A 13229-nucleotide genomic window follows, 5' to 3' on the forward strand; every position below is an offset into this window, starting at 1 on the left:
ACAAAAAATTAAGTAGAAACAAAATTAACGAATAATTATTTCGAAATTACGAAAATAAAATGCATAAAAATATTTTAATTTCACTATTTTTACTAATAAAAAAAAATGATAATAAGACATAAGGAAATCCTTTTACACGTATGACTGAGTTTCCTTGCAAACAAAAAAAAATCGACTTCAAGTTACATCGACAAGTAATACAATGTAGTTAGTCGAAAAAATAGTCAATTTAGCGAATTATTAAGTATAATTCATAAAGTGCTCCTCCGGTCTCAATCAAATTTAAATGAGACCACATGACAAGCTCTAGCATTCGATTAAAAATAAATAGTCATCAAAATCAGTACCGTAAAAGTTACAAGCTACATATTACCTACAACTACAACACACAAAAATATAAAACAAAAACAGTAGAATTGAGAACCTTTTTAACCGACTTCCAAAAAGGGAGGAAGTTCTCAATTCAATTGTACTTTTTTATGTATGTTACCTCGGAACTTTTGACTGGGAGGTCCAACTTCGATGTTTTTTTTTAATCGAAAGCTAATGCTTGTCATGTGATAAATTTTTGATCGACATCTGTTGACTACTTTTTTAGTAATCTTTGATAAAGCGTATTTAATTATCTGTTTTTTGTGTAACTACGTTGTATTACTTGTCGGTGTTAGTGAAGTTTGTTTCTTTTTCATTTGCGCGCAAACGCAATTATAGAAAGTCGATTAATAAAGACAAATAACATTAGTATCTTCAATTAATAAATTAAGAAATAACAGATTCAAGAACCAATATAAGCAACTACTGGTTTTCCTAACCTATTCTCTAATAGAAAGGGCTTATTTACGTAACGTATATTACGATTTCTATTATCGTATCAATAGAATTAAATGAAGTTAAAACGATAACGAGCCGTGTAATTGACACACGTGTACAGTGAGGCATTGGTAAATTGTTAACGGAAGTGGGAAAATTGTATGATTTTTATTTGAAGGTAATAAGGTTGAATTTCGCTTATAACTTACTCGAGAAAGATGAGATTAAGATGCATTTTCACGAATCGTTTATAGATTAACACACAGGTATGACCTAACATTAGTGTCAGTATAATAGATTGTAAACTAAATCAATTGGAATATAGCTATTTACAGCTTGATTTTCAAAAGAACAGCATAGAAAAGCGCTTAAAATGTTTAGATTATTATGTAATAAAATAATAAATAGTTTCAGGTTTACATAAAAATAACAAGCATTACCTCTTTTTATAATATTGAGTGTCATTTAATTTATCAAAACTTGAAAATACGCGCGTGCGCGCGATCGCAAGAAAACACAACGAAATACGCAAACACCGTCGCATACTTTAGTGTAACCGATCAAGACGATTTATACGCTCAATAAAAATCCCTTAAAACATCATTCCGCCCCGGGCTGGTAATGACCGTCCATCCACTAGATATCATCACTTACATAAGGCAATCATTTAACAATCAAGATTTATAGATGAACCGTCGTATGAGCAAAGTGACTACGTGAAAGTGATTATACGACATAATTGACAAGTATTTCATTTTATTATATAGTGTTATATCCGTTGCGTATATGTATTAGTAATTTATAACGGTACGTCATATTTCGTTATGAGTTCGATGAACACGACAAGATTTTTGGCCATCACGTATACATTTGATTTAACAATTTATACGCAGCATTATGAAAAAACACACACGATGAAATAAACATACAAAAGGTTATCCCTAAAAGATATCCCTTCGAGCACAATCCAAACGGTTTGAATACTGTTCGACTTTTTATAAATTCGAGCTGTTTTTGTTTAACATAAACTCTGAAAAACGATCGTTACTTCCGATAAAGAAACTACCAACCTGCAATCCACCCACCGAACAGCGGTTTTAGCTCCAACTCTCCCTCTATATCTTCAGTCTATTACTTTGTTTATTTTGTGGACGATTATTGCATCAACACAATATGTATACGGAACTAGTTAAAACATACATACAACAAATACCTAATTAGTTAATAGCTAATTTTTCTTTCAACATTCAAATATAGTTTTCAAGCTTAATCGCTGATTCAATTTTCAATCCAAAAAGAGTATTTAATCTTTACTGTTTCTTTCAACATTCATAGTCTAATATATATTAATTTTATAAGTACAACAGATGTATGTATAGATTAGGTATCATTTTCTGAGATACATATTGTTATGCTATTTTTATTTTTATTAACATAGGATTAAAGTATATTTTCGTTCAATAAACTCTTTTTTTTTAATTCGCACAAGTTCCCACGGACTATCCATTGGAATTCATAAGAAAGCGTTAAAAGTGTATGGAACATAAAACACATACACAATAACGCGTAAAGTACGCCTGAGTTACTTTAAACTATGACAAATTAAACTCTGGCTAACAATGAGCTGAATCTAAAACTAAGATTACAATCGCGACTTGCTATTGAACAAAAGTTTAAATCGGAAAATGAAAGGTTTTTTAACCGAATACGTGTGAAAAGATGTAAGATAAAATGACCTTTTTAATTAAAAGATATAAGAGAAACAATTATCTCTGATTATTCATAGTTAGGTAACGCCCCGTTCGTGTAATACAATTTCAATATATTACACCATTCCTTCGCAAAGCGTAATTTGTTATTTGTTAAACTCATTTTCTTAGAATTTTTTATTGTTAAGTTTGTTTTCGTCACTAAAATAAATTAATAATAATTAAATTAAAATCGAAGAATAATGTTGTACGCAATTTTTAAATAAGGAACAAAAGATTTGGATATTAAATTATATTATCAAATTGAAATTGACGTAAAACATTTGTAGGTAATAATTTTAAAGTTTCAATTGGCTTTTTATGAGTGTCAGGTGAAGAACAAAGCTAAGTTATTGCAAGCGAGAACTAAACAGTTGAGAAACTGGTACAGATGAGTGTAAACATCACTTTGTGGTTGCATCAAAAATAAACCACTAACTGGGTGACGGTCTAGAACCCTTTTAAGAGTTTAATATAAATGGGTCAAAGAGGAAATGATTTCTCGTTTCCGGCGATAAGTCTTTTTTTTATTGCGTAATATAGAAACCATAGAAAAAGTTTTAATTTTTTTCAAGTTTTCATTTCGTTTATATAAGTCTTCTTCTTCTTCTTTCTTCTTTTATTTTTGGCATACGATTACCATTAGCGACATTTTGCCAGTGTCAAGTATAAAGTATTATAAAAATAAAAAACACTTAAAAATTTTATTTCGAATTATTTTGTTATCCGGAATATACATAAATAAGGAGGAAAAACATATACAAAATGCACATATTTGTGGTGTTAGAACAACTAAGGAGTATAATAATATACATAAACTTCTAATTCACGAAGACATTATATATATAAGTCAATATAAATTTAAAGAACAAAATAATTATAAATTTCTCTCTTGTCCATTAGGTTCATAACAATAAGAACAATTTCATTTATATAGCGATAATTTATTTAAAAAAGAAATTAAACTTTCCGATAGTTTAAGCGACAAAGATACAAATGCGACAAGAACATAAGCTACACAAAATGTCAAAAGTCATTGTACGTCATGAAGTAAATATATAGTATGTCCTTCCTTGACGCGATGATTATGTTATCGTTGCGTAGCGTTAGCGTTGCCTGCGCTTTTTTACAATATCAAATATGAAATCAGCATAACAGAGATGACATTATTTTTGATACAAGTGAATGTAGAACGGTAACGTAATAGAGATACCTTCAACAAGGAAGCGGTCGAGGCTTCAACGGCGGTTCGGTTGTTCGTAGTGTAGACATCAAAGCATAACGTGACAACCTCAAACAATCTTATGTTTCCCTATTATGGTAATACAAAACCTTTATGGTTTTAAACTCTTACATATCCGTGAAGATATGACCACACAATTAATATGGTATTCTGTTTGCGGTTTGGGAAAAAGAAATTTAGACTAGTTACTTAAAAAATAAAAATAAAATAATTATAGCTCACGCTGACTTGATTATTTTTTAATTTAATAAGTACCGTACCATACAATAAATATTCCACAACGAGTAAAGGTTTTTCTTCCCGTGTTAAGCAAATGAATTATAGTATGATCGGCCGTCTGTGTAATGTAATTTTAGTTTCTTAGAAAATAACACAGACCCATTAACAGTATGAACGTATAATAAATAAAAGGTCGTCGTAGGCACATTAAACAGTTTATTATTTAAGTTAAAATTATATTAACTTAGTAAATAAACAAATACATAAAAGCACATAATTTACGAGTTTTGAAAGCACTACAGACCACATAAAACACCTAAATAAAACAAAAATACCACAAGCTCATTTCCTTAAACACCACATAAAACAAATAGATCCCACAGATTAAAAATAGTTTAATTTAATGCTCTTGTCTTGATGCAATCTCGTATCACAATAGAGAAATTTAATACTCTCCAATAATACTATTTTCGTTCATAAGTGTCCCGGATTCGTCTGCAGAGGAAATTACGTGGCGTCAGACTAGTCTCGCCATAAATCGAGTAAAGTTTGGATCGTCCCGGAATTCAAACTTTGATTTGTGAAAAGTTTGAAAGGAGTTAAAACTTGGATATTACGTTGTTTGCTACCAGTTACCTACGACTTAGCACGAGTTTTACAAAACTGACTGACTGAATTGGATTGGATAATAATGGATAATGTATGACCAACATATTTAATTTTTGGTGAGGTTCCTCTAATAATTGTAGCCCAGGTTTTTTCTTTATATTATCAGCTATCTGGTGTTGTAGTAAAGTAACAAATGTCGTTATAATATCGCTACAAAACTTTTTAAATTTTACGAAAAAAAAAACCCAGTTTCATATCTGAAATAAACAGACAAACAACTCACAGACATATGTCAGACATAAATAAAATTTGTAACACACATACACATAGACACTTAATCGTTTATATACACTTCAGTTTTATTCCTTAGCATAAATTACTCTCGATGTCCGAGTTGCCGACACCACTCTGGCGACTCTACACTGGACAGATGAAATCTCTGAACAAACAAAAGCGACCGAGCGATCCATTGTTTGAGCGAATTGAAAATAACGATCCATTCAGCTTCGTTTTGTTGTATTTTTGTACTTTTTCTTGATATCACTTTTACATTAATGCCTTTTGGTATTGGTTTCGCTGTGATCACTATTTGAGTATTATAACTTATTGGTTAGAGTGCGTTTTTCTTACGTAATTTTTTAATGTTTAGCAATTTATTTACGTTTTGTGACACAGAATATGAATCGAATATATATATATATATATATATATATATATATATATATATATATATATATATATATATATATATATATTCACGATTCACGATGACAAGATTGTCATTTAAAGAAAAAACAGTTTATACACGAGGAAAATGGATTTAACATTTGCTTGCATGGGGCTAAACCCACCGCGTCACTCCACTGCATATATGACTATATCAGCTTGTCAAATCAGTAAGTACGATTATATCTCAGAATTATTGCAAAATATAAAGATTTCATCATGAGATGAATATTAAAAGGAAATTCACCTAAAAGTCTAAACTACTTGAATAACTTGTCCCAATTTTGACCCGACACCGTCTGGTTACTTGTCCATTGGGTATCTTTTTTCTTCACACCTACACTTTTACGATATTTTTATACCCTACAATCAACTTCAACATAAAACTTAAACACATAATTACATTTTCAGCTCGTTTCCTAAAGTCTAAAAATTTCTCGATTAGCATTTTTAAATATACAAAATGTTGCACCTTTTTTACTTTTATCTAAAACAGTTAAATAATAATAATAAAAAAACACTCAAGATATTTTCATCCAAAACATCGTACAGCAAAACATTATCTTTAATAGGAAAGTTAACAAAATATCCTCGCATAATCTCGGCGATAGCCATTCATTTTATCTAGCTGACATCTTTCCATACTAAAATGAAACAATGACGCCGAACAACGCACGTATAAGATTTATAAAGGGCCCGCAAGTGACCCGTGTGGTACTTTCTCGTTCTTAGTACCAATGGTAGTCTCACGTAACGACGGTTAATTTTATTACGCTTCTGCAAATATAATAAATATATTATTATTGACACGATTTATTGAGATTTACTGTTATATATTATTAATAATTTGATTATTATCTATATTTGCAATTCATTAATAATGTTTTTTACAATACTTATGGGTGTATTATTGAAATGTAATATTGTTATTCCATATTTATTATTGTCACTAAATCATAGTTTTAGAACCCAAATAAAAATAAAAATGTTTTTCTAAATATCTATATACTAGTTTCAGACTTCACATAGAAGGGTTTATCTTTTTTACAATCTATGATGTTAATAGAACAATCGTCAGTTATTTGTACAATGAACTAAGGAAACGTTTTATCCGGGAAAGCTCAATTGGATATATTTTAACAAACGTGTATGAAAGTGTTTCTCACAACCATTTCAGTTTTGTAACCTTACACGTCGAAATAAATCTTAATTGACATAAATACTGTAAAACAAATAAACCGACACATATAATATCAATTATTAGATATATCATTCATAATTTATCAATGCTCTCAATTCCTAATGAATCACGCACATTGGTCAACGGACTTAAAATGAAATTACTAAATTGAACCTACTCACTATAAAAAATAAGGTTGAAATTTGTGTAATAGATAAGTGTGAACTTTGTCGCTGACCATTCGGTTTCAGATTTCCGACACATAGTTATGTGGCTTCATAGCCAGGTTAAGTAACACACGATAAGCGGGGTACTGATATTAATGACCTCTTGTTCTATGACAACATACAAATAATACATTGTTCATTACTTAATAATGACGTTGTAAAAATTAACTGTATAACATATTTCTACTTCTTACTTGTAGGTCTGAGTGTTATTATTGTATGTTGTTGATAAAATTTTAATTCGTGGATAAAACTGCATATCTACCATGTTTACTGTAACATTGAGTTCCTGATATTTCGGCGCTATTGCAAGCACTATATTTGTAGATTTTATAGCGCCATATTTGTATATCGTTTTACATATAAATAATAATGTTCACAGATATATTATTGTGACACTGTTACAATTGCGTCCCGAACACATTCCAATAAAGAAATTTGCACACTTAATCAAATAAATAAATATCTTATAACATTCACACATGGTCATCTATTCCTAAGGTAAGCAACTTAATGCTTATAGGTAACAGCCATGTAAATAATACATATATAAATACAAATATTAGACCCAGACTCAAGCGGGAATCGAACCCACACCTCGTGGAGCAGAAAGCAGGGCCATGACAGACTGCGCCAACGGGCTGGTGTGTAAAGCAGATTCACCGAATTGTCCGGATTGTAACATTATCGATGATATAGGTACATCACTTTTTGCTGTAGTGTGTCCGAAACCAGGCCCGTAGACAAGAGTTGTTTACTGGTAAGAACTTGGGAATTTTATTTGAATAGTTTTTTAGTCCTTCCGTTTTGATTGTATTAATTAAAGTATTGTTAATGTTATAGTGATTTATGTGATATCTATAAAGATTTACGGGCCGTTACCTTAAATAAAGATTTAAAAAATAATAATAATATTGTTAGTAACAGTAACAGTTTGACATTCATTGCTAAAATTAGCTTTTTATTAAAAAAAATGAAAATAAATTATTAATCTTTTTTAATTTCAATTAAAATTCAGATAATCTATTAATTTGTCACTTCCCAATTTTTCTAGACACCCTCTGTCCCAGCTCTAACGTTGTTCGACAGGAGATAACAAGCGCGAAGACTCTTAAGGTATTTCGTTTTAAAACATATCCAATTCAGAGAAGTTGTTAATTACAAAACTTTTAATTTTCAGACAGATTTAATCTACTGTTGCGCTTTGTGTTAAAAAGATAAAGTTTAGTGTTTTGCAACAAATCAAAAGAGTAAGATGACAATGTTTATGTGTTCAATGTCTAGTAGGTATATTATTTACATGGATTTATTTTTTAACGCGTGGATAATTTAGGAATATTTTTAATTGCCTCTCTTTGACTTATAATAAGGTACAATTACCTTTTATAATTTGACAATAATGCACGAAAAGCTTCTTCTTCTTCTTCTTTTACTTTGGCTCCCTGAAGGATTTGCCAATATCTGAGTGGAGCTTAGCTTACACGAAAAGCTACACTAACTCTCTTGAATTGACTGATTTTTGACTTACGAATAAATTTTATTAGTACCTACGCTCGTTTTACGGAGTAAAAGCGGGATAAGTCATTATAAATCTTAACGAAATGAAAAAATAAAAAATAAAAGTTTTTTTGTGTTGTAACTATACATCCTGTATTTGGTAATAGAAATCTAAAAATAATACCGCCAGTTCTTTATACGTAGTCCACACACGATACAGCTATATTAGCGATTCGGTTCGTTCGATTTGAATTAATAGCACAATATATAATGCAAGTCCGATGCACTTGTGATATAATTAGGTCATATGTACCGGTTACAGGCTACAGACGGATTAGTCTAATGGCCTGATCCGCTCATTAACTAACTGAAAGCATTTTAATTGCCATTATATAAAGCAACGCGTCTGGTCTATGTTAGACAATTGCATTATGGAATTATAATTATTTTATATAAATATGTATAATATTTTGTATATTTTTTTTTTATACAAATATATATAAACTACAACTCCCCAGTTCTATGAAGCTAGCACTCGAGTAAAGCTTTTAATTAAGAAAGGAATTAATTCACTTAATTTTATTAATTGAAAGTAATATTTATCTAAAACCTTACTTCACCTAATCTTATTCCATTTAAAGTGCCAAATTTTAAGCGTTAATGTGTAATGTGTAAAAGCCTAGCTTACTGTACTTTACGTCTCTATTCAATGAGTATAAAATAAAAATAAAACTCTGAAATGTCTAGACGTGGCATCTGTATCTACAAATACAATCATTCACAGACTGACGAGCTAAGGTTTAGTTCCAATCAAATTGTAGGAAAATGCAGCTGCAGTAGATGACTTGTTCAACGATATTCACAGCTGCGACCCCAAACACCTAAAAATGGCATCAAAGACATAGTTATTATACCTTCGATATCGTTAAGATATAACTAAATTGTAATAGTTACTATTTTTGGACTAGTATGCCCTACATCCTCTATGCACGAAATATATAAGTGTATGCCATAATTGAATCGTACAAATTCCTATTCTATTTATTTATCGTTCAGTATATGAAATGTACAATTTCCCATAATTAAGATTCATAGACAATTGGATATATTTTAAATGTGTTTATTTTTTTAAAATTTCCTGCCTTTAATCATGGGTTGAAAAGTCAATACAATTAATATGAAATTGTGATAAGAAAGGTCTTCTCTCAAAATAAGGTCTAAATGTTTATTGACTTACAGTTACGGATTGAAAATTTGTAATTTTGAATACATAAAAAATCATCTCATTTTAGCTGTGAAGTAAAAACCATTCTCAAGTAAATTCTAAAAAGTCCGTCTCCTAGAAATAAAGAAATAATACGAATTGATGCAATAAACTCTAAGTAAAATTTTATTTATGGATTTCATTTTATTTTCAGCTTTACTTCTACAATAAATAAGCATTGAAGTCTTATTATTGAGCAGAAATTATATTTCAAAACTTTCAAGTCTTGTACGAAAGATATGTACAATATAAAATATGAAATAGTGAGTTTGTATGAACTTAGTCACAAATAAACATTGGTGCAACGAAGTTATTTATCACGCATCGAAAAACGAAAGTGTAATAAAACATTATAGACGCGAGCTGATCGTAAGTACTTTTATAGCTCAAAGCGATCGTTAAATTAATAATTTCTTTTTCCCTTTCGCTTATATTTTTAATCAAAATTGCTTTTTTAATCGTTTGAAAAAACGTTTATTTAATCCAAGTACTTAAACACAATGCGAATGACAATAATTAAAGATTTATTCCAAATAACAAGTTCTTCATCTTCATGTTTGTTGCAAAATATTACGTAATCAGCAATAGAACAAGTGTAGTTTCTCTTTAATTATATCAAAAAAAGTCTCACACAATTCGAACGATCGTCTTTCCTAAAGGAAATTTTACTTTCGGTCAAATCGTAACCGTCAAAATTATAATTTAATAATGATAATAAATAATAATCGTTTAAAATTACACCGGACGTAATAAGATTTTATTGAAATAATCCTACCGTATATCAAGTTATATTTTATATCGTCGTTAGATAATAAAGTTAAAATAATTCTTGAGATATCAGTAAAAGATTAATATCTAGAGCACACTCAAGTAGCGTATTGTAAACATTCATATTCTGTTTATTTGAGTATTATTGTTCTATATATATTTATAGCGTATTGTTTACTGACCTTTACTTGTAAGTAGTTATTACATATTGTGCGGATTGAATTCATAATCTACAATAATAATCAAATAATACAAATACACGAAAGTAATGGACCAAAAAATTCAAATAAAAACTGCAAGACAAGTCGTTTGTTACCTTTACTATTAATAACATTATAACTATTTTTTGTCATTCTTCGCGTAGTTTCGTTATTACGTTGTATAATTGAAAAATATAATGGAAGCATATTAAATCCATTGGAGTACGATTTCATTTATGTAAGATCAACAATTCATTTTTGATCTTACGTAAATGAAATACATATAAATCAGCCTAAACGAAAATTCCTTCCCTAAAGATCTGTATATATTTTATATTATTTTAATAAAATGCAATCGATTTAATATATTTTTAGATTTATGAGTTCGTTATCTCACTGTTCAATAATATTTGTTTTAAAATCCAATGAATCACTCGTAATTAATCTCTGAGTTCAAGACACACTGATTTTATTAGGACCTAACCAGTAAATGAGCTGACGGACTATAAATAAAAAGTATTATTTTTTATAATACATACTTGCAACTTATGAAAAATACCACAAGGAATCTATATAGGTGCGGAACTCTTTCACATTTTTCTAAGTTAATATTACTACATCAGTAGAACAATAGTTAAATAACAAATTCAAAGTAACATAGCTCACCTGGAACAGTAGATAGCCAGAATCGTACATCCAGAAGTCATCTGGCGCGTTGCCCGGCTTCGTGAGGTGTATCGCGAGGCAACGCTGCAGTATCAGTTGGCAGCGCTGCCCGCCCGCTCCGCGCACACTCATGCCTTAGGCGGGCGGCGGCATGCTCTGTGACAAATGAAACATAATATTTATTGTGATCGTATTTCTAAATTTTAAGGCTGTACATTTTTTTTGTAGTTCATATCGCACTAGGCTTTGAAATAAAATAAAGTTTTTTTTAATATTTAATATTTATAGGGACGGGTGGGTATTTATTATTATTTCATATTAAAATATATTACTGATGATGATTGTAATAAAGCTTAGTAGGTACATGCATCGTATATGGATCGCTATCTAGAATATTAAATTTAATTTAATTATTACTTAGTATAAAGTACATAATTATTTTTGAACGGTTTCTAGATATTGATAGGGACAATTTTCCAAATATCAACGATTTAAAATAAAACATTTTCTATGTATAAATATATTATATAACTCATTGCAATAAATGGCATATTTATATGAAACAATTCTAGATTCCGATCACATTCAAAGTTAATCTGATAACTTATAGTTAGTACTATTAAAGCCTAGTCTATATTTCAATTTCACTGTTCAATACCAGTTATATTTTAGAAGATAAACAGTAATGACGAAATTCATTTAGTCAATAAATTTACGCTATTTATCCGTAACTAGTATGGCCTTAACTTCGCTTGAATTAGCGAAGGTTTATTTCTTAACACAGAATATTATTGTTTGTAGATAACCATTAAAGTATAATAGAAAAATTATTATTATATAAGTCAAGAAACAATTTGATTATATAAAATGTTACAAGTATTTTATAAATAGAAATATCTAAATGTATCATTAATTTAGAGAAATGCCTTTTATAAAGATCAAAACACTAATAATTTTAAAGATATTAAGTACACCAATCGGCACCGCACCAGTTACGTATACGTATTAAGTGATTAATTCTTAACCGTTACCCTAGAACTGCACAAAGATTGAAAATTAAAAATTCTAATATTACGTTCCAAAAATTACTAGATATATTACCAGTTTTATTTTATTTCTCTTAGTATGTAAACATAAGAAAACAGTCTTAAATTCCTTATCAAATTACAGTAAAATTCCGCAAGGACGGCTCAAAATGTTCATTTTTATCAGTAGTTAATCGATTGCCCTACTTGAGAGACCAACACTACAAGGATGTCAATAAAAGTTTTCGAAAATTTATTATCCTATCTCATGTCTTTAGACGTCATAGAAAGTATTTAACTGAGGTAGGGCACAGCAGGAATTTCCTGCTCAAAATATGGAGCAGCCCGACTGGGCTAGTACCTCGACCTTACAGAAGATCACAGCAAAATAATACTGTTTTCAAGCAGTATTGTGTTCCTGTTGATGAGTAAGGTAACCAGAGCTCCTGGGGGGATTGGGGATTGGGTCGGCAACGCGCTTGCGATGCTTCTGGTGTTGCAGGTGTCTATAAGCTACGGTAATCGCTTACCATCAGGTGAGCCGTACGCTTGTTTGCCGACCTAGTGACATAAAAAAAAAAAGTATTTTCGCATAATGCCGCATCACGCTGCAGCGCATCGCATGCATCGAACATGACTTACACGTATACAAACAAGAATTTGAATTAATAAATTCAATCAAATGTGTCAACGAAAGAATTTTCATAATGAAATTCTCTCTACCGATATATTAACATTTCTCTATCGCGTCGTGTATTACCGCTCCCAAAACGTGTCGCGTGACCGGTTGCGCAACCACGGAGGTGGACATGCAGAAATTATTTCATTTGTCACTCGTTTACGGGAACACCTGAATCAATAAACTATAAAGCACGATTTGTCCGCCATCTTAGTGAATTATATAACATTTAAGTAACATGAGACACTCTGTGACACATTTAGGTGATATATTCCTTATCGAATAAATTTAACGTATAACACTTATTGTTGTCTGATTGAAAATTGTTGTAATTGTTTGTTGACTTGTTTCCTTGTTTATGTTCTTGT

The 13229-nt window shown here is 30.1% G+C and overlaps 1 protein-coding gene across 1 annotated transcript in view; it reads right to left on the minus strand.

Moving 5' to 3' along the window:
* The window catches only part of LOC123654485 (putative uncharacterized protein DDB_G0286901), a 130064-nt gene extending 118757 nt beyond the window's left edge, over window positions 1-11307 (minus strand). Inside the window, exon 1 of the mRNA XM_045590385.1 lies at window positions 11158-11307. Coding sequence (XP_045446341.1) covers window positions 11158-11289 — 132 coding nt within the window. The 5' untranslated portion in view covers window positions 11290-11307. The remainder of the gene's footprint in view (window positions 1-11157) is intronic.
* Window positions 11308-13229: the final 1922 nt, after the last annotated feature.

Source organism: Melitaea cinxia, chromosome 6, assembly GCF_905220565.1.
Source record: "Melitaea cinxia chromosome 6, ilMelCinx1.1, whole genome shotgun sequence".
In the NCBI taxonomy this organism is placed as follows: Eukaryota; Metazoa; Arthropoda; class Insecta; order Lepidoptera; family Nymphalidae; genus Melitaea; species Melitaea cinxia.